General features: G+C 57.5%; 1 protein-coding gene across 1 annotated transcript; it reads left to right on the top strand.

Annotated features, from left to right (window-relative positions):
• Positions 1–5,894: 5,894 nt before the first annotated feature.
• On the top strand, positions 5,895–12,951 carry LOC135580094 (glutamine-rich protein 2-like). Its single transcript, XM_065071963.1, has 15 exons — positions 5,895–6,824; positions 7,009–7,251; positions 7,956–8,577; positions 8,715–8,809; positions 8,938–9,029; positions 9,163–9,301; positions 9,466–9,657; positions 9,906–10,016; positions 10,111–10,188; positions 10,473–10,637; positions 10,790–10,911; positions 11,227–11,292; positions 11,404–11,542; positions 11,694–11,832; positions 12,117–12,951. The coding sequence occupies exons 1-15, from the start codon at positions 6,450–6,452 to the stop codon at positions 12,239–12,241; spliced, it is 2,703 nt and encodes a 900-aa protein (XP_064928035.1). The 5' UTR covers positions 5,895–6,449; the 3' UTR covers positions 12,242–12,951.
• Positions 12,952–17,970: the final 5,019 nt, after the last annotated feature.

The raw sequence follows: 17,970 nt of genomic DNA, 5'->3' as shown, positions 1-17,970 counted from the left end.
ATAAATCTGATGTTCAAACAGCTTGTTCCACTGTTCCCAGGTTGTTCAGCAACATTATCCTCTTTAATTCCTAAATTCTGCCCATGTGCAGATGCACACCTGTAATAATAAAGAACCAAGGTTGCAAGTGCTCCGTGCATGGTTTTAATGTAGTAATAATCCCTGCAGCCTGAGAGATTGATATGCCAGGAGACACAAGGATTTCTGATTTTTAAACAGAAACAAGGAGAACAATCCCAGGGCTGTTCCAGTGCCTGAATTCAAGGGGAACCCTCAACCCCAGAGCCAGGGCTGCAAAAGTTTCATTCATCGAGAAACTTGCAAAGGATTTGATAAAGGATCTGAAGTATGGAGAACACTTTCCCCCTCGCTTATTTACTGTTTCACCATTTTCTCAGCCACCTGCATCCTCTTTCTCATTCTTCTTTCACATTTAGACTTCAAACTCTTTGGGGAAGGGGTTGTTTCTCCTCTGCGCATCTATGTTAAAGTCTCCACAGTGATGAAACAAAATGGAATATGAGGAACAAATTGTTGCCCTGAGGGTGGCGAGAGCCTGTCCCAGGTTGGCCAGAGAGGTGATGGATGAACCATCCCTGGAGACATCCCAGGCCAGGCTGGACGGGGCTCTGAGCAACCTGAGCTGGTGAAGATGTCCCTGCTCATGGCAGGGGTGGCACTGGATGAGCTTTGAAGGTCCCTTCCAGCCCAGATTATTCTATGATTCTGTGTTTCCATGATTGTTTTCACTGAATATGCCATGTAGATGAGATTTGAGAGATGCATATGATTAACAAGCATGAAACACTAAATCATACCATCCCAAATACTGCTGGAAAAGAGCTCTTGGAGCAAATATCACCCCCCAGCCCCAGAGTCTGGCCACACAGCCACCATCCAGCCAGGTGGGCCTTGCACTGCCTGTCTGCTTGGCACAGCACAAGGACAGAAGGCAAAACCGGTTTCTTTTCAGCAAAGGAAGATATTTCTGCTTGCTTTGGTGACTTTGCAGCTAATAATTTCCATATGTTTAACTATCCTTTGCAAACATCACTCCGACCTGGCTGCACAGCTTGCTTCCCCACTGGTTCCATCCTCATCCTTGTTCAGGAACCAGCCCTGAGAGCAGCTCAGCAACTAGGACTCACGTTGTTTCACCATCTCCTCCGTATCATTCAGGCCGTGCCCTGGGCCAAGCTCAGGCAGGATCCTGGTTAATCCAGACAGGCACCTTTTTGACTCTCGTGCTGGACTTTCCTGGCAGGCAGGGAGTTGGGGCCAGCCAGGAAAGGAAAGTTTCTAAGTATAAAACCCAAAGCGTCCTCAGCCTCGCAAAAGTGTCACAGAGGCAAGTGGTTGACCCGAACTATTTATAAACGGAGACTCAATGGAAACACGATGGAGCTGAACCAAATTCCTGTTTCCAACCCGTTGCTCTCCCCACAGGCGACTGTCACCTGAGCGGTGTGACACCAGCTAGCGTCCTTGTCTTGACTTCCCCAGAGTCAGGGTCTAAACTACAGCTGGGTGCACAAACCGCACTCCTCACCTGAATAGCAGGTCCTGGATTCCCCAAGGTATGTGGATGGTGGTCTGCAGAAAGGTGGAGATGTCAGCATGTGGCGCATACAAAGAGAAAGCTTGGCTGATCCTGTTGGGAAGAGCTTTGCCCTGTGAAGGGCTCCAATGATTTTGCTGAGGGACATAAGAGGGTGGACACTCACCCTCAATTTTTCACCCCAATAGCCATAGGGAAGGCAGACAACAAGAACAATGTGTTGGTTGTGTGTGGGAAATGCTCTGGCTCAGGAGAACCAAAAGCTCTGCAAGGTGGTAGCAAACCTCCATGTTTTTTTTTCCACCTGGGCTGAGAGGTGCAAGAGTTGTGGAGCACAAATCTTATGGAGAGTGGCTGAGGGACCTGGGATGGTTTAGCCTGGAGAAAAGGAGGCTGAGGGGAGACTTTCTCACTCTCTACAGCTACTTGAAAGGAGGTTGTAGCATGGAGGGGGTTGGTCTCTTCTCCAAGTAACAAATGATAGGATGAGAGGAAATGGCCTCAAGTTGCACCAGGGAAGGTTCAGATTGAATCTTGGGAAAAATTTCTTCACAGAAAGGGTTGGGGAGCAGTGGAACAGGCTGCCCAGGGCAGTGGTAGATTCACCATCCCTAGAGGTGTTTAAAAGATGTATAGATGAGGTTCTTATGGACATGGTTTAGTGCTAGAGTTAGGTTATAGTTGGACTCAATCTTGAGGGTCTCTTCAAACCAAAATGGTTCTATGATTCTATGATAAGACAAGGAGGGACGCAGCACCTGGATCATTGCCACCCTCTGGCACAGCAGGACTCCACATTTAGCTCACCCCGCTCCTCAAATGAGCAGCAGCTCCTCAGGCAGCGAGTGCCACCCAGGAGGAACCTCCATAGTGCCACCTTCATCTATTCTGAGTCATCAGAAACAGTCTGGAATGTGAAGATCTATGTCTCTAGGTTGGGCAGGTTTCTGTTCCTTCCTTGAAGGCATTTTAAAGAGCAAACCTTGCAAGACTATCTCGCCTATGGATCCATCCCTTGCCAAACCCCACAGCAGCCTCTTGCTCCCCAAATCCTAGAAGGAGGCTAGATACGGCCATCAGGAAGAGCCCCATCCCCTTCTAGATGAAGGAAGAACAAGGTCCTCCACCTCAGCTGCTGCTTCTAGACACTTTTGCACCACAAACACAAGCCTGTAGGAAAAGGAATCGTGTGACATTTGTCATAGCAAAAAGCATTCAAGAGCAGCAGACCATGGCAAGGAATTGTGTTCAAGTCCAGTGGTTAACAGCTTTCTTTGCAGAGCTCACGGCTGACCCTCCACAGAAGGTCCCATGCTTTAGAAGGAAACGTTACCAGATTTGTTCTTGTGCCATTGCTCTCCTCTTGCAAGTGGTAATCCTACTTTTATCACGTGTTCTTCTCACAGGAGCTATATAGGACGCTACGCTTCCAGTGATGAGCAAATTAATTGGCTTTAAGATGTGTAAAATTTAAAAACCACCAAGGGAGGAAAGAATAGCAACCTTATCCTGAGATTTTTATTGAATTCTTAGGGAATTAGGGATATGTGTGATTTGGATGAACAAAAACATGGAGCCGGAAAGGAGTTTGGGAGCCTGTGTAGACCACCCTCAGGATCACGCTGGTACAGGACTTATCTCAGGAAGGGCGTAGCTCAGGCTGGGGTCTGATGGGCTGGAGAAAAGCCATGGGGGAAAGGACCTGGGACAACAAAGACCAACCATGCTGTGGGTGGTGGTGGCAGGAGCGGAGCCAGCAAGACCAGGGAAGTGATACTCCCTCCCCAGTTAGCACTTGTCAAACTGGCACTGGGACCAGTTTGGACTCCCCAGTACCAAGCAGATGGTGAGAGAACCCCCGCTCCCAACACCCTGGCCCGGGACCCCCCTGACCCCCCCACCTCCACCAACCCAGTCTGGTCTCTGGCTGTCCATGGTGGCCGTGGCTTTCTCGGGGGCAGGGGGTGGTGGAGGCCGTGGGCGGTGGGTGAGGAGGGGGCAGCCAGGCGGGCTGGGGGTTGTGGCTGAGGAAGCCCAGTAGGGACTGAAGCTCCCGGGGGCACAGGCCATGGAGGTGATGGGGCTGATGCTGCTCTGTGGCTCTCGGGGGTTCGCAGCTTGGAGAACGTGGCCAGAGCGTCGGGGAAGTTGGGCGGCATGGCCGGTGTGTTGCTGGGGGTGCACATCTGCGGGGGTGTCAGATCGGCCATGGATGGTTTTTGGAGTCCCAATCTGCCAACCTCCCCATCACTGAAGATCTGGCTGCATCCCGCACCAGGGGACGCTCGAAGCCAAGCTCTGGCGGGTATTGGGGTACCCAGCGCTGCAGGGTCTGGGTGGCACCCCCAGAACGTGGGGGCTGCCTGGGGAGGATCTCCAGCCCAGGCAGGGCCAGCTCGGGCTGCGAAGAACAGTTTGGACCATCCAGGGTGTTCAGAGCGCTGGGGTGCAGCGGGTTTGGGGAGGGGACACTGCTCTGATGCCAGCTGCCCCGGGCAGGGAGCAGCAGGGACAAGGTGATGCAATGAGGACCAGCACGATGGGTGGGGAGAGTTTTGGGGTCCCACAGGACCCTCTTCACCCAGCTCCCTGTCCCCTGCTCCACTTCGCACCCCGTTAGGACACAGAAAGTCAGGCAGGGCCCCCGGGACACGAGGCGCTGGCCGGGCCCCTCGCGGTTCCCGGCACGGCCCCTGCTTTCTGAGCACTGAGCTGAATTTAGTGCCCTCCCCACCTCCCCCCCGGACAGACCCGGCCCTTTTTGAGGCCAATCTTGCCAAAAACCCCTGGAGCTCACGATGAAAATGAGAAGTTAAATGATTCCTCACAACACCATTCAACACAAGAACCGAGAGGTTTTTGACACCTGCTTCCTTGTAGGTGTCCTACTGAGCACTAGCACAAAGCCAAGAGTGTTGCTCAGCAGCACCAACCACGTCTGCCAGGAATTAATCTTCAACATGAACCAGGGGCAGCAGAAGGCAATCACCAGCACCACAGACAGCAAAGGAGAAGTCTGCAAGATCCCATAAGGCTGGAATAGACTGTTGGCATCTGCTCTCCACTGCAAAACCGGAGGAGAGCGTAGAGGGAAAAGAAATGAAAGTCATTGACAGTGAAAAATGCGTGGCGAAACACAGGAGGTTCTGACACAAGAAGACCCTCCCAGGAGCAAGCCATGACTTCTGGAGCCAGCATCTCTGGCCCGGGATGAACGCTTGCCCATTGCAGTGCGGCCACTTGGGGTGCAAAACTGGGGTTTGAGAGGGGCTGTTGCCCCCCGGTGTCTTGCTCTGCCTGGAGATGTCTGTGCAGAGGTCCCTGGACAGGACGCCTCTTCCTCAGTCAGCGCTGGCAAAAACCATCTGGGGACACGCTCCGTCCTCTGGAACTCTTCCTTGAGTGACTCGCAGCTCACGTGTGACAGCGCTGCTCCAAACTTGGCCATCTCTAAGGACCGGCTTTCTTTGGGATGTGGGGTTCACTCTCAGAGGAATCATGGCAGCCCTGCTTTCTGTGTTGGGGTCTCCCTTTCAGCTATGGAGCAGCTTCAGTTCGCAGTGCAAAAGGATCTTGCAATGGCTGTGTAGCTAGCAGCAGTGTTTCTGAAGCATCAGAGGAGATGTCAGAGCCATGAGGCTGAGGGACGGGACTCCCAGCACGAGATTGCCCGTGTTTCAAAAGGGAGGCAGCCGTGCAGGCTGGAGAACCTCTCTCACAGCTCCATCCCCAGCAAAGAGCTGTCTCTAGAGCAGTTTGTGCTGCTTACAGGCAAGATCAGCCTTTGCATTTGAACCACCTTCTTGCAGAGGTGGCAGGAAACATCCTCTGGTTTATGTCGTTCTAGCTGCAAAGGCCAGGGCAGTGTTCATGAGGGAGCAAGCGATGAGCACATTTCCTGGTCAGCAGCCGCTGGCTCACGCCAACAGTCAAGAGAGGCAGAAGAAATCCCTTCAGAACAGCTCCCTCTCAAAAGACATCCTTCTGCTTGATGAACCGCAGGGAAAGGCATCCTAAACCAGGCACTTTGACCTTGTTTTCAGCCCAGGTTCCCAGGTGCTGGTGCACTCGTGAGCCAGTCGCTGCACATCTGCCACCAAGGGGAATCGCCTCCGAGGCCAACTGTGCCGTGGGGAAAGGAAAGGGTGAAACGTCGGGAGAGTTTGATTTAGTGCACAACACGGATAAAGCCATTCTCTCTGCAATTAAAACTGAGGGTATTTAATTGAGTGAAATGAGATTTCATTCCCCATGACCTGTCTGATTGCACTTCGAATGTGGGCACGGGCTGCAGTGACCTGCCACAGCATTTGAGGTGTCACCAGCTGCATTGTAGGCGGTAAAGTGGGAAAGGCAGGAGGGAGCCTCAGCATCTCCCATCCCGTGGATAACTTCATCACAAAGGACCAGGGCGGCGCCCGCTGGCTCCTGGGGCGGCTGTTGCCGGGCAACAGAGACACTATATTGTCCCCTGTCACCTGTGCCCCTCGCCCATTTGGTCACTGGCCGTGGTGGGATCACTTGCCGTGGTGGGATCACTGTGGTGGTGGACTCATTTTGGCAGTTGGATCGCTTTCGTGGTGGGATCGCTATTGGTGGTTGCATCACTTTTGGTGGTAGGATCGCTACTGGTGGTTGAACCACTTCTGGTGGTTGAACTGCTGTTGGTGGTTTTATCACTTTCGGAACTTGGATCTGTTTGGCGACTGGATCACTTTCATCACTCGGATTGCTTTTGGCACTTGGATCTGTTTGGTGACTGGATCACTTTCTGTGGCAAGAAGGAGGAGGAGAAAGGCTGCTGGCTGCCCATCCCTCTAACATCATCTCCAGACAGAAGAGCTCCCGTCTTCCCACATCCAGTTCAGTGTTTTCGGGCAGAGCAGCAGTGATGGCCACACGTGGACTGCTGGAGATGCTGAACGCCGCCATGGGGACACCCCATTTGGGGGTTGTCGACTTGGTGGCACTGCACAAATTGCTGGAGGCCATCATCGGGCAGCTGGGCCAGCAGGAGCTGTCTGTCCTGGAGCCAGGGCAGAGCCTGACCCCCGGCCTGGCAAAGGACCAGGACAGCAAGGCCCAGCCTGGCCAGGAGAAGGAGGAGGACGGAGCCCTGGGCACAGGGCAGCACCTCTGGAAACCAAAGAAGCAGCTGGATGAGAAGGACACGCTGGACGGGACCGGGAGCAACTCCGAGGTCTCCTCCGTGGCCAAGGAGGCCATGCCAAAAACAACGGAAGAGGAGGAGAGAGATGTCTCCAAGGTAGATGCTCTTGCTGGTCCCTGGGTGCTCCCCCACGAGACGCCCCCTCCTCCGGGCTCCGCGCTGCCGTCGTGCCGCCCTCAGCCCAAGGGCTGGGTTAAGCCCGAGCTCCCGCGGCAGAGCACAGCGGGGCCCAGGTCCCCAGGGACCCTCCCCTGGGCTCACCCCCCACCCGCTCTCCCAGAAAAGGGCTTCGCTCCAGGACCTGTGGGAGGAGATCAGCAAGTTTAAGGAGGCGCATTCTGGCCTGGAACAGGACGTGCGGGCCATGCAGCAGGCCATGCAGGAGGCGCATTCTGGCCTGGAACAGGACATCCAGGAAGTGAAGGAGGCACATGTCGGTCTGGCAGAGGACATGCATGCCCTGCAGGAGGCGCATTCCGGCCTGGCTGAGGACATCCAGGAGATCCAGGAGACGCTTGGCCTGGTGAGTATCCCCTGGTGCCCCGGGAGGGAGCTGGGCCCTCGTCCCTCCCCGCTCCTGCTGCCCTGTCACACTGTGCCCCTGCCCCACGGCCACTGGTGTCAGCAGCGTGAAGGGCAGCAGGAGGGAAGATGGGAAGGGTGTCCCAGGAGTTGCTAAGGCACTTTTGAACTAGAGAGCCCTCAAAACAGAACCATGGGAGGGGCAGGAGGGGAGATAAAGCTCTGCCCATGCAATTCAGCCGCGGCCCCCAGGCACAGCCCTGCCCGGTGTCCCTCTGCCTCGTGCCCCAGTTCACTCGGGGATACTCTTTAAATCCTGCTCCCACATCTGAGCGGGTGTCCCTCTCCTCGCCCAGCTCCAGGGGAAGCCCCGGGACGCTGCCGGGCTGCGCAGGGACAGGAGGCAGCTGCGTCCCCCGCTCCCTCGAGGACACCAGCCCTCCTGCCTCGGGGCACAGCCTGTGGGCTGGGGTGCTGGGCAGTGATACTGGGGGTTCCATCCCAGGGGATCCCATCCCTCTGGTTCCATGGCCGGGCTGACCCCGTGATCCCTTTGCATTTGGGCTCTCGTTTTCAACACGAGTCTGGCCGTGCAAGATGGTGGTTTGGGGACGGGGACTGGGGACATGGCAGGGGGTTCTGGGGTCTGTCCTCACAGCTGCCCAGCTGCCAGTAAACCTGCTGCCTTTTGCCTCTTCTTCCCAGGAGGGCGGTGGGGGCCAGTCTGCCCCCGCTGAGCCCACCCAGGTGGCCACGGACAGCCAGGCCAGGAGGAGCTCCACACTGGGGCCAAAGGGACGTGGGACACAGCCTGGGATGGAGACCAGCAAGGGGACTGCAGGGTCTGGCTCCCCGAGGATGCAAGCAGGGACACAGGGGCAACCAGCGACCCCTGTGAAGTTGTCAGGCGCTCCCTCCATTCACACGAGGTCTATTGATGCCAGCGCCACCACCCCAGGGATGCAGCCAGGATCCCCGGGCACCCAGGCCAGCACCTCCCTGGGGACACAGCCAGGGGCCCCTGATGCCCAGGCCAGCACCGCGGGGATGCAGGCAGGATCCCCGGCCACCCAGGCCACCACCCCTGGGGTGCAGCCTGGGTCCTCCAGCTCCAAAGCCACCATCCCAGGGGATGCCCAAGAGCCGGCCAAGCCCTGGGGCTCCACCAGCACCTCCAGCTACGAGTCGGAGATGCGGGAGGTACTGTCACAGGTTGGGCAGCTCGGCCAGCTCTGCACTGGTCTGAAGGAACAGGTGGAGCAGCTTAAATCTACCAAAGCAGAAAGCGCAGATCTTGAGAACGTGCGCCGGCTCTTCCCAAAGGGAGGTGAGAGCACGGGGGGGCTGGCGGGGGTTGTTTGGTGTGGGGACACCCTGGGTCAGGGGCTCGTCATGCTCAGAGCCTGGCCCCACGGGTGAGACCCCCTCACCGACAGCACATCCCCTTGCACCACGTCCCTCTAGGCCGGCAGAGCATCACCAGCATCCTGGCCGACCTCAGGTGCCAGGTGTCCTTCCTGCAGGACATGACCAGGGCCCTCCACGGGGAGGAGGAGAAGGTGAGCCGGCAGCAGTCCCCGAGGGGCTGTGGGGACACCAGTTTGGGCAGGGAGGGGGCAGCTGAAGGCTCCCCGTGCCAGAATGACACAGGGGGCTGTGCCCTCACCCCCCCCACTGCCGTTCCCAGATCAGCAAGGTGGAGGATGCTCCCAGAAAGACGAGGGGGTCTGGAGCTGGTAGGAAAGCAGACGGCGGCGGCAAGATGACCCAACAGCCACGGTAAAAGGATGGGAGAGGGTTTCCTACCTGCAGGGCTGTGAGGGAGCCTGGGGTCTGGGAGCATCCCAGTTTGGGGGCCGAGGGACACCCCCACGAAGGCTAAGCCTGCCCCTGCCCCTGTCTCGCTGTCCAGGCCCAAGGGACAGAAGGTCAAGGCAGAGCGCAAGGAGTTGGAGAAGCAGCAGGAGCCGACCCAGGCCGAGCTGGAGCAGTTTGCGGCCAAGTACGTGAATAACTTGGTGATGGAGACAGCACAGCAGCTGCAGGCAGAGGTGAGGCCCGGGGGCAGCGCTCCCAGCCCCTGCTGGCTTGGGGCAGGTCCTGGCGGGGTCCCGGCCACGTCCCCTGGCTGGATGGGGCCATGGAGCCTCCACGGCACCTGGCCTTGTGGGCGGCATCCAGCCCAGCTCAGAGCTGATTCCTCCTCCCCTGCCAGCAGGTGGACGAGCTGAGGACGACGGCGCAGAGCGGGGGACACGAACACGCAGGGTGCCACGTCTGCAGCCCGGACACCAGGGTGCTGCTGGGGAAACTCCTCCAGCGCTGCAAGAAGCTCGAGGAGCAGGTGGAGTCCCTGGTCCAGAAGGCGGGCAGCAAGGTGGAGAGTCATCCGAAGTGGAGGAGACAGGTAAGGAGATGTGGTGTAGGGGGCTTGAGCTGCCAGGACCCCTCAGACATTTCTGCTTTGCTGTAACGTGGGGGAGCCCCTCGCTGCCCCCCTAATTGGCTTGTGAGAGTCAGCAGCACGGAAGGGAACTAAAGCCTTGGAGCAAATGTCCTGCTTGAACTGAGAGCCCGTGGCCACCAGCCAAAATACCCTGGGTCTGTCCCCGCGGGGCAGCCGCCCCCTTGCTCAGCACCACCTTGTCCTCTTAGTCCCTGCAGCAGGACGAGCAACTCAAGTGCCTCCAGGCCAGCATCATGCAGCTACAAAAGGACTATGAGAAGTTGAGCTCGGCCCTTGCAAACCTCCAGCAGGATCGCCAGGTTTCTGATGGGGTGGGGAGGCAGGGGTGCTCGGCTGGCCGGGGGGCAGCTCCGACCCTGCCGTGGCATCACGGGCTGCTGTCTGCCTTGGAAGGCTCTGTCCCAGGCCCTGGGGAGGCTGGAGAAGAAGCAAGCAGACAAGGAGCAGCTGCTGGTGCTGGGAATCGATGAGGTACGGGCTCGAGGGGCCCTGGTGCCAGCCAAGGGTGTACCGGGCAGGGTGACAAACACCCCTTGTCCCTTGGGTGCTGGCTGGCAGAACCAGCCAGGGGGAGGGAGGATTTCCAGCCTGGCTGCGGGTCCCTTGCCAGGTCCCTCTGTGGCCCCGAGTCCCTTCGGCTGGTGGGACCAACCCCACGGGGGTGATGGGGTGAACAGGACCACGTAGCCACTTCTCCCTCTCCCGTTGTCCCTGCATCCTGTCCCCACCGCTCTCCTGCCTTTCCCCGTTGCTAGAAAGCAGACAAAGCTGCCCTGGCTGACAAAGTCAGTCGCAGCCAGCTTGAGGCGTGCGAGGAGCGGCTAAACAAGATGATGGAGGAGGTGACGAGCCGGGTGACGGGCCAGGAGAAGGGCTGGCACCAGTTCCAGCGAGAGCTGCAGAGACAGATGGACTGCAAGGTGAGGGCTCGTCCCCTCCACGCAGAAGTGGCACCTTGGGGCCTGGCAGCCGAAGGCAGCATTCTTGCCAGGGTCCCCCCTCCCGGCTGTGCCCCAGGGGACCGCCATGTCCCATCCTGGGGTAGCTGGCTGAGGGTGTCACCCGTCCACAGCTGGACCGCCGGGAGCTGGGGGCGTTCCGGCAGCAGCAGGAGGAGCGGTGGAAGAGCCTCAGCGGGCAGCTCCAGGAGAAGGCGCTGCAGGCAGAGCGTGACGATGCCGCTGGGATTAGGAAGTGAGTGTGATGGGGACAGTGGTGGCTTTGTCAGTGCTGGCCCTGTTCCTGATGGTTGTCCCAGCTCGTGCCGGTGTGGTACCTGGCATGGGAGCCATGTGGGCAGCGCCCCTGGGGATGCTGAGCAAGTGGCTGTGCCTTGTGCTCCTGCCAGCTGCAGCTTCCCAGCGATAGAGGCGGCACAATGAGGGGGCACGTGTGGGAGGAGCCCTCCTGAACCAGTCTTGGGGGGTGGGTGCAGAGGCTTTTTGTGGCAGGTGTGCAGGTGGGGCTGTGCCCCCCAGGAGCTCCCCAGCCCTTTTCTCCCCACTCCAGGCAGCTGCTGCCCGGTTTCCATTGCCTGTCCTGCGACCGGCCCCTCAACATGCTGGCACCTGGACCGTGAGTAACTGCCCCCCGAACAGGGAGCACCCCCCGACCCCTCCCTGGCATCGAGTGACACATGGGGTGACACCTGCCGGGCCCTGAGCACCCCCATGTCCTGTCCCACAGGGAGCGGACGGGCGAGTGCAGATACCCCACTGTTCCGCGGAGCTGCGGGGGCCAACACACCGTCACGCCCCCGCGCTTCCAGCCCCAACCGCCCAGCACCCCACGGCCATCCAAACCCAGTGCCCGCAGCCCCAACAAGGTAGGGATGACGGAGGTGGGGAGGGGGATGCTGAGCCTGCGGGGGGATCCATCCGTGCCTCAGTTTCCCCGGGGAGAGCTGGCTGGGGGAGGGTTGCTGGGGGATGCGGAACGGGGCCCCGTGTTTGGGTCACACGCTCTCCCCTTCCCAGAAGGACGCGATGCAGCTGTCGGGCCAGGACGGCACTGATGGGAACCAGCAGGACGAGCAGCTCTCCGTGATGGGGGGCTCTGAGCTGCCCACAATGCCAAGGGCCACCCCAGAGACCTCGACCTCCAGGAACCGGCCAAGTATGGCCCTGTCAGGGCACCGGGGGGCAGAGGACACCCTGCTGTCTGGGGGGATGGGTCTGTGCCCACAGCTGGGCGGGGTGGGAGGGGGGTCTGGGGTCTGGGCTGGGCTGTGGGGGCAGTACTGGCTGCTGGGGCAGCCGGTCCTCGTGGTGGAGCTGGAGGGAGCTGGGGGCACATGGGGGGTGGTGCTGGGCAGTGTGGGACAACAGCCTGTGTGCTTCAAGGTGGGGGCAGGACCCTGTTGGTGGGTGTCTGTGGCTGACCCTGCCCCTCGCCCCCAGGCACCCGCTCCTCGCTGAGATCAGCCGTGCTGCAGCACCTACCGGTCTCGTCTCCCAGACGCTTCACCCTGGCACCGAAGCTGCTGCCCCCCATCCAGCCCCCCCGCAATGAATCAAGCCCCTGACAGCCGGGCAGGACGGGGGTCCCGGCCCCGGTCCCACCGCCCCGGGCGCTGAGCAGGCAGCGGCTGCAATAAATGGCGATGGGAAACCAAGCACCGGTGTGGTCTGAGTGGGGGTCCCTGGGGCAGGATGGCAGAAAGCCCCGCTGTGTTTGCTTTTTCAGGAGAAAAATAAGTGCTAAAAAGGCGCTTTGGGGGTGCCCAGGTGGATCCAGTTGGTATCCAGGCCCCCCCAGAAGGAGCACGGGGAGCAAACCAGTGGGCACCAGGGCAGAGCCAGCAGAGGCCCATCCTGCCCCCGGGTGGGGCTGAGGTGTCCATGGGCTTCAGAAACACCCCTGGGACTAACTGGGGGGACGGGGTGAGGGGGGAACCAGGGGGCTGTGCAAGAAGCCGGGCTGGCTGTCGGCAGCCGGAGGAGGGGAGCGCTTTGCGCTTTGCTCTGGGTCGGGGGATCCAGCACTGGGGGGACGCAGCAGCTTCGTGCCCCGCCCCGGGGTGCCCACGGCCGCCATGTCGCAGTGCTTTGCAGTCGCAGGAAAGCACCGGGCAGCTCTAGTTGATGGACGCTCTGGTCATGCCCACACCCCCCGGCTGACAGACGGGGCCCTCGTTTAATGAAACGCCTCGGACCAGAGAAGCTTCTAGAGCACTGACCATATACGGGCCCAGCTCGGATTCCCTTGGGCTTTAAAAGGAGCCTATGGGAGCTTCTGGCAGTTTGTGTGCAGGGCTGTGGGGCAGAGGGTTGTCCTCAGACAACCTCATCCAGTCAGCTGATCGGAGCCAGCCCAGCGAGAGCCGGAGCCGGCGGGGTTTCATCCGACCACGAGGTTCAGCCGAGATTAGGAAGCTCAGAGGGAAACGTACAGGGACAGCGTGATTCCCGGCGAGTCCCGATCCCCGCAGCCCCGGCAGCCATTGCGAGAGAGCGGCTGACGTGGCGGGGGGCGTTCCCACGGTGACGGTGACCGCACCCCCTCCTCTTGCCTTGAAAAAGCCTTTGGGAGGGCAGCGACTAGTCGCTGCCCACCAGGTGTAGAGAGGAGCAACCAGCTTGTGTAGCGGGTGAGTCCCACCCACACTGTGCTGCAGCAGCGGGGGTGGTAGCTTGTGCAGCAGGGTGCAGAGAGCACTTGTCGCTTGTCAGCCCCTCTAACTTATTGCCAGCATCCCAGATTGCTGACAACCATGGTCGCTTCCAGGAGGAGAGCTTGTCTCAAACAGACTGTGGCTACGCAGACTGAGGAGGTTCTGTCCCGAATGGTGGCTGTTCAGGTCTCCGGCTGCAGGGAGTACCAGAGCCTGCTGCTGCCGGGGGAGGGAGGCCAGCTCTCCACCTGTGTGAGGTGTGAGCAGGTGCAAGATCTGCTCGACATGGTTGTGAAACTTAAGGAGGAGGTTGAGATGCTGAGGACCATCAGGAGTGGGAAAGGGAGATTGACTGGTGGAATAACACCCTGACGTGCCAGTCGGAGAGGTCCCAGGGAGGTACCCCCCAAAAGGAGATGGACCTCCTGCCCTCTCGGACAGAGGCGAAGTCCTGAGACGGCCCCACCCCGTTGCTGTCAGACAGAGGTGGGGGACCTAAAAGACGATGAGGGTTGGAAGTGTATTCCAGTTCGGCATGACGGGCAGCCCCCCTCCCTGCCTGCTTTGTCCCCCCAGGTGCCCCTCTGTAATAGGTTTGAGGCCCTGGATCTTGAAGAAGAGGTAGGTGAGGAGGTGGTGCCAAGCCTGCCTACAAGATCACATAGGAAGAGGCGGTTGACTTCACAACTTAAGACTGCCTCTGATAAGAAAGAAAGAAGGGTGATTGTAATAGGAAATTCCCTTCTGAAAGGAACAGAGGGCCAAATATGCATGGTTGACCCTCATCTTAGGGAAGTTTGTAGTCTACCTGGAGCCCGAATCAAGGATATCGCTAGAGAGCTCCCCAAAGTGGTGCACCCCACAGACTACTACCCGCTGCTGGTCTTACAGACAGATGGGGAGGAAGCTGCTTCCCGTAGTCTGAGGGGAATGGAGAATGACTTCAAGGTCTTGGGAAGGATGGTGAAAGACTCAGGGGCTCAAGTGATCTTCTCTTCACTCCTTCCATCTTCAAGGGACGATGTGGGATGCAATAGGAAAATTCAGTCTCTTAATAGTTGGCTCCAAGACTGGTGCTACAGGCAGGGCTTTGGATTTTTTTATGATGGTTGGTTTTATAAGACACCAGTCCGGACAGTGTCACGCGGGAAAGGTTTATCTCGCAGGGGCAAAAGGATGCTGGGGCAGGAATTAGCTGGGCTCATTTGGAGAGCTTTAAACTAGGCTCCAAGGGGGATGGGGTTGTAGCTGGGCTTGTCCCAGTGGGGCAGCATTCTAAAACTGATGAGGACCGGGTGGCCTCCTATGCCCCTAGGGAGAAATTGGTGTGCTCTGCTCGCTCTCTGAAATGCCTGTACACCAATGCGCGCAGCATGGGGAATAAGCAGGAGGAGTTAGAATCCTGTGTTTGGTCGGGAGATTATGATCTGGTGGCAATTACAGAAACATGGTGGGACAGTTCACATGACTGGAATGTGGTCATGGATGGCTATGCCCTTTTCAGGAAAGACAGGCCAGCCAGGCGTGGTGGTGGAGTTGCTCTCTATGTGAGAGAGCAGCTACAATGTACTAAATTCTGCCCAGGAGCGGATGAGGAGCGAGTTGAGAGTGTATGGGTCAGGATCAAGGGACAGGCTGGCAGGGGTGACACTGTTGTGGCGTCTGTTACAGGCCACCAGATCAGGCTGAGGAAGTTGACGAGGCCTTCTATGGGCAGCTGAGAGTGGCCTCACAGTCACAGGCCCTGGTTGTTGTGGGGGATTTTAACTTCCCTGATGTTTGCTGGAAGGACCATTCAGCCAGCCAGCCGCAGTCCAGGAGGTTCCTCCAGTGCATTGATGATAACTTCCTCATGCAGATGGTGGAGGAGCCGACTAGGAGAGGTGCACTGCTGGATCTCATCCTCACTAACAAGGAGGGTCTGGTCGAAGCAGTAAAGGTTGAGGGCTGCCTGGGCTGCAGCGACCACGAGATGGTGGAGTTCAGCATCTTGTGTGGCAGGAACAGAATAGCAAGTGGAATTGCAACCCTGGACTTTAGCAGGGCTAACTTTGGCCTTTTCAAGCAATTGCTGGGGGAAATCCCATGGGCAAGACTGCTTGAAGGAAAAGGGGCCCAAGATAGCTGGATTGCATTCAGAGATTGCTTCTTCCACGCTCAGGATCAGAGCATCCCCACACGTAGGAAGTCAAGGAAGGGAGCCAGGAGGCCTGCGTGGTTGAATAGGGATCTGTTGGTTATGCTCAAGCAGCAGAGGAGAGTTTACAGGTCATGGAAGCAGGGGCTGGCCACTTGGGAAGAATATAAGGCTGCTGTTAGAGGATGTAGGAAGGCAGCTAGAATAGCCAAGGCCTCCTTAGAATTACAGCTGGTGAGAGGGGTCAAGGACAGCAAAAAGAACTTTTTCAAATACATAGCAGATAAAACTAACACCAGGGGCAATGTAGGCCCACTGATGGATGGGGTGGGTGCTCTGGTGGCAGAAGATACAGAGAAGGCAGAACTACTGAATGCCTTCTTTGTCTCTGTCTACTCTGCTGGAGGCTGTCCTGGGGAGCCCTGTACCCCTGAGACCCCGGATGAAGCCAGGTCAATGGAGGAGTTTGCTTTAGTTGATGAGGACTGGGTTAGGGAGCAATTAAATAGTCTGGACATCCATAAATCCGTGGGTCCAGATGGGATGCATCCGCGGGTGCTGAGGGAGCTGGCTGAAGTCATTGCTGGACCGCTCTCCATCATCTTTGCCAAGTCTTGGGAAACGGGGGAGGTGCCCGAGGACTGGAGGAAAGCAAATGTCACTCCAGTCTTCAAAAAGGGCAGGAAGGAGGACCCGGGTAATTATAGACCGGTCAGCCTCACCTCTGTCCCTGGGAAAGTAATGGAACAGCTTATCCTTGGTGCCATCTCAAGGCATATGAAGGATAAGAGGGTTATTAGGGGCAGTCAACATGGCTTTACCAAGGGTAAGTCACACTTGACCAACCTCATAGCCTTTTATGAGAATGTAACAAGGTGGATGGATGATGGCAGAGCGGTGGATGTGGTCTACCTTGACTTCAGTAAAGCCTTTGACACAGTCTCCCACAGCATCCTCACAGCGAAGTTGAGGAGGTGTGGTCTAGACAATAGAGTAGTGAGGTGGGTTGCAAACTGGCTTAAGGAGAGAAGCCAGAGAGTGGTAGTCAATGGTGCGGAGTCTAGTTGGAGGCCAGTATCTAGTGCAGTGCCTCAGGGGTCAGTACTGGGGCCAATATTATTCAATATATTCATTAACGATTTAGACGAGGGAATAGAGTGTACTATCAGCAAGTTTGCTGATGACACTAAGCTGGGAGGAGTGGCTGACACGCCAGAAGGCTGTGCTGCCATTCAGCGGGACCTGGACAGGCTGGAGAGTTGGGCGGGGAATAACCTGATGAAATTTAACAAGGGAAAGTGTAGAGTCCTGCATCTGGGCAGGAACAACCCCATGTTCCAGTATAGGTTGGGAAACTACATATTAGAGAGCAGTGTAGGGGAAAGGGACCTGGGGCTCCTGGTGGACAACAGGATGACCATGAGCCAGCACTGTGCCCTTGTGGCCAGGAAGGCCAATGGCATCCTGGGGTGTATTAGAAGGGGGCTGGCTAGTAGATAGAGAGAGGTCCTCCTTCCCCTCTACTCTGCCCTGGTGAGACCACATCTGGAATATTGTGTCCAGTTCTGGGCCCCTCTGTTCCAGCAGGACAGGGAACTGCTGGAGAGGGTCCAGCGTAGGGCAACAAAGATGATTAAGGGAGTGGAGCATCTCCCTTATGAAGAAAGGCTGAGGGAGCTGGGTCTCTTTAGTTTGGAGAAGAGGAGACTTAGGGGGGACCTCATTAATATTTATAAATATATAAAGGGTGAGTGCCATGAGGATGGAGCCAGGCTCTTCTCGGGGGCAAACAATGATAGGACAAGGGGTAATGGGATCAAGCTGGAGCACAAGAGGTTCCGCTTAAATTTGAGAAAAAACTTCTTCTCAGTGAGGGTGGCAGAGCCTGGCCCAGGCTGCCCAGGGAGGTTGTGGAGTCTCCTTCTGTGCAGACATTCAAAACCCGCCTGGACAAGTTCCTGTGCGACCTCACCTGGGCGTTCCTGCTCCAGCAGGGGGGTTGGACTAGATGATCTTTTGAGGTCCCTTCCAATCCCAAACATACTGTGATACTGTGATACTGTAATAGGGAACAGAGAACAGGGAAAATGGTTTACTCACGTCTGGGAGTCCTAAAGCAGGGGCTGACATCAAAGCCTTTAAGTTCTTAAAGGCTCGTGTGGCTTGAGATCGAGGGGTGGGCTTCACTATGGACACTGTTGTGCTGCAATTAAACAAGACAAATGGTTAAAGCTGCTGTGGGATGGAGGGTGGTGGTTTCAGTACAAATCTGGGCAGGCCTGGCAGATTGACTGGATCACACTCCCGCAAACCTGCCAGGGTAAACACGATGTGCTGACAATGGTGGAAGCAACCACCGGATGGCTGGAAAGATGCCCGGTACCCGATGCCACTGCCCGGAGCACTGTCCTGGGCCGTGGACAGCAAGGCTGTGCTCACAAAGCACCCAGAAAGAGCTGAGTCTCACAGTGCGACTCATTTCTGAAACAAGCTCAGACACGTG

The sequence above is a fragment of the Columba livia genome, chromosome 1 (genome assembly GCF_036013475.1).
Source record: "Columba livia isolate bColLiv1 breed racing homer chromosome 1, bColLiv1.pat.W.v2, whole genome shotgun sequence".
Classification (NCBI taxonomy): domain Eukaryota; kingdom Metazoa; phylum Chordata; class Aves; order Columbiformes; family Columbidae; genus Columba; species Columba livia.
Note: the sequence above shows the minus strand (reverse complement) of the source record. Positions and strands in the feature narration are given on the sequence as shown.

What these genes read in the sequence shown, in the direction of transcription:
- LOC135580094 (XM_065071963.1), top strand. Translation starts at nt 6,450, where the DNA reads ATGGCCACACGTGGACTGCTGGAGATGCTGAACGCCGCCATGGGGACA. An exon ending in ACCTCCAGCAGGATCGCCAG is followed by an intron (nt 10,017 to 10,110) that starts GTTTCTGATGGG and finishes CTGCCTTGGAAG; the next exon opens with GCTCTGTCCCAGGCCCTGGG. An exon ending in GATGCCGCTGGGATTAGGAA is followed by an intron (nt 10,912 to 11,226) that starts GTGAGTGTGATG and finishes TCCCCACTCCAG; the next exon opens with GCAGCTGCTGCCCGGTTTCC.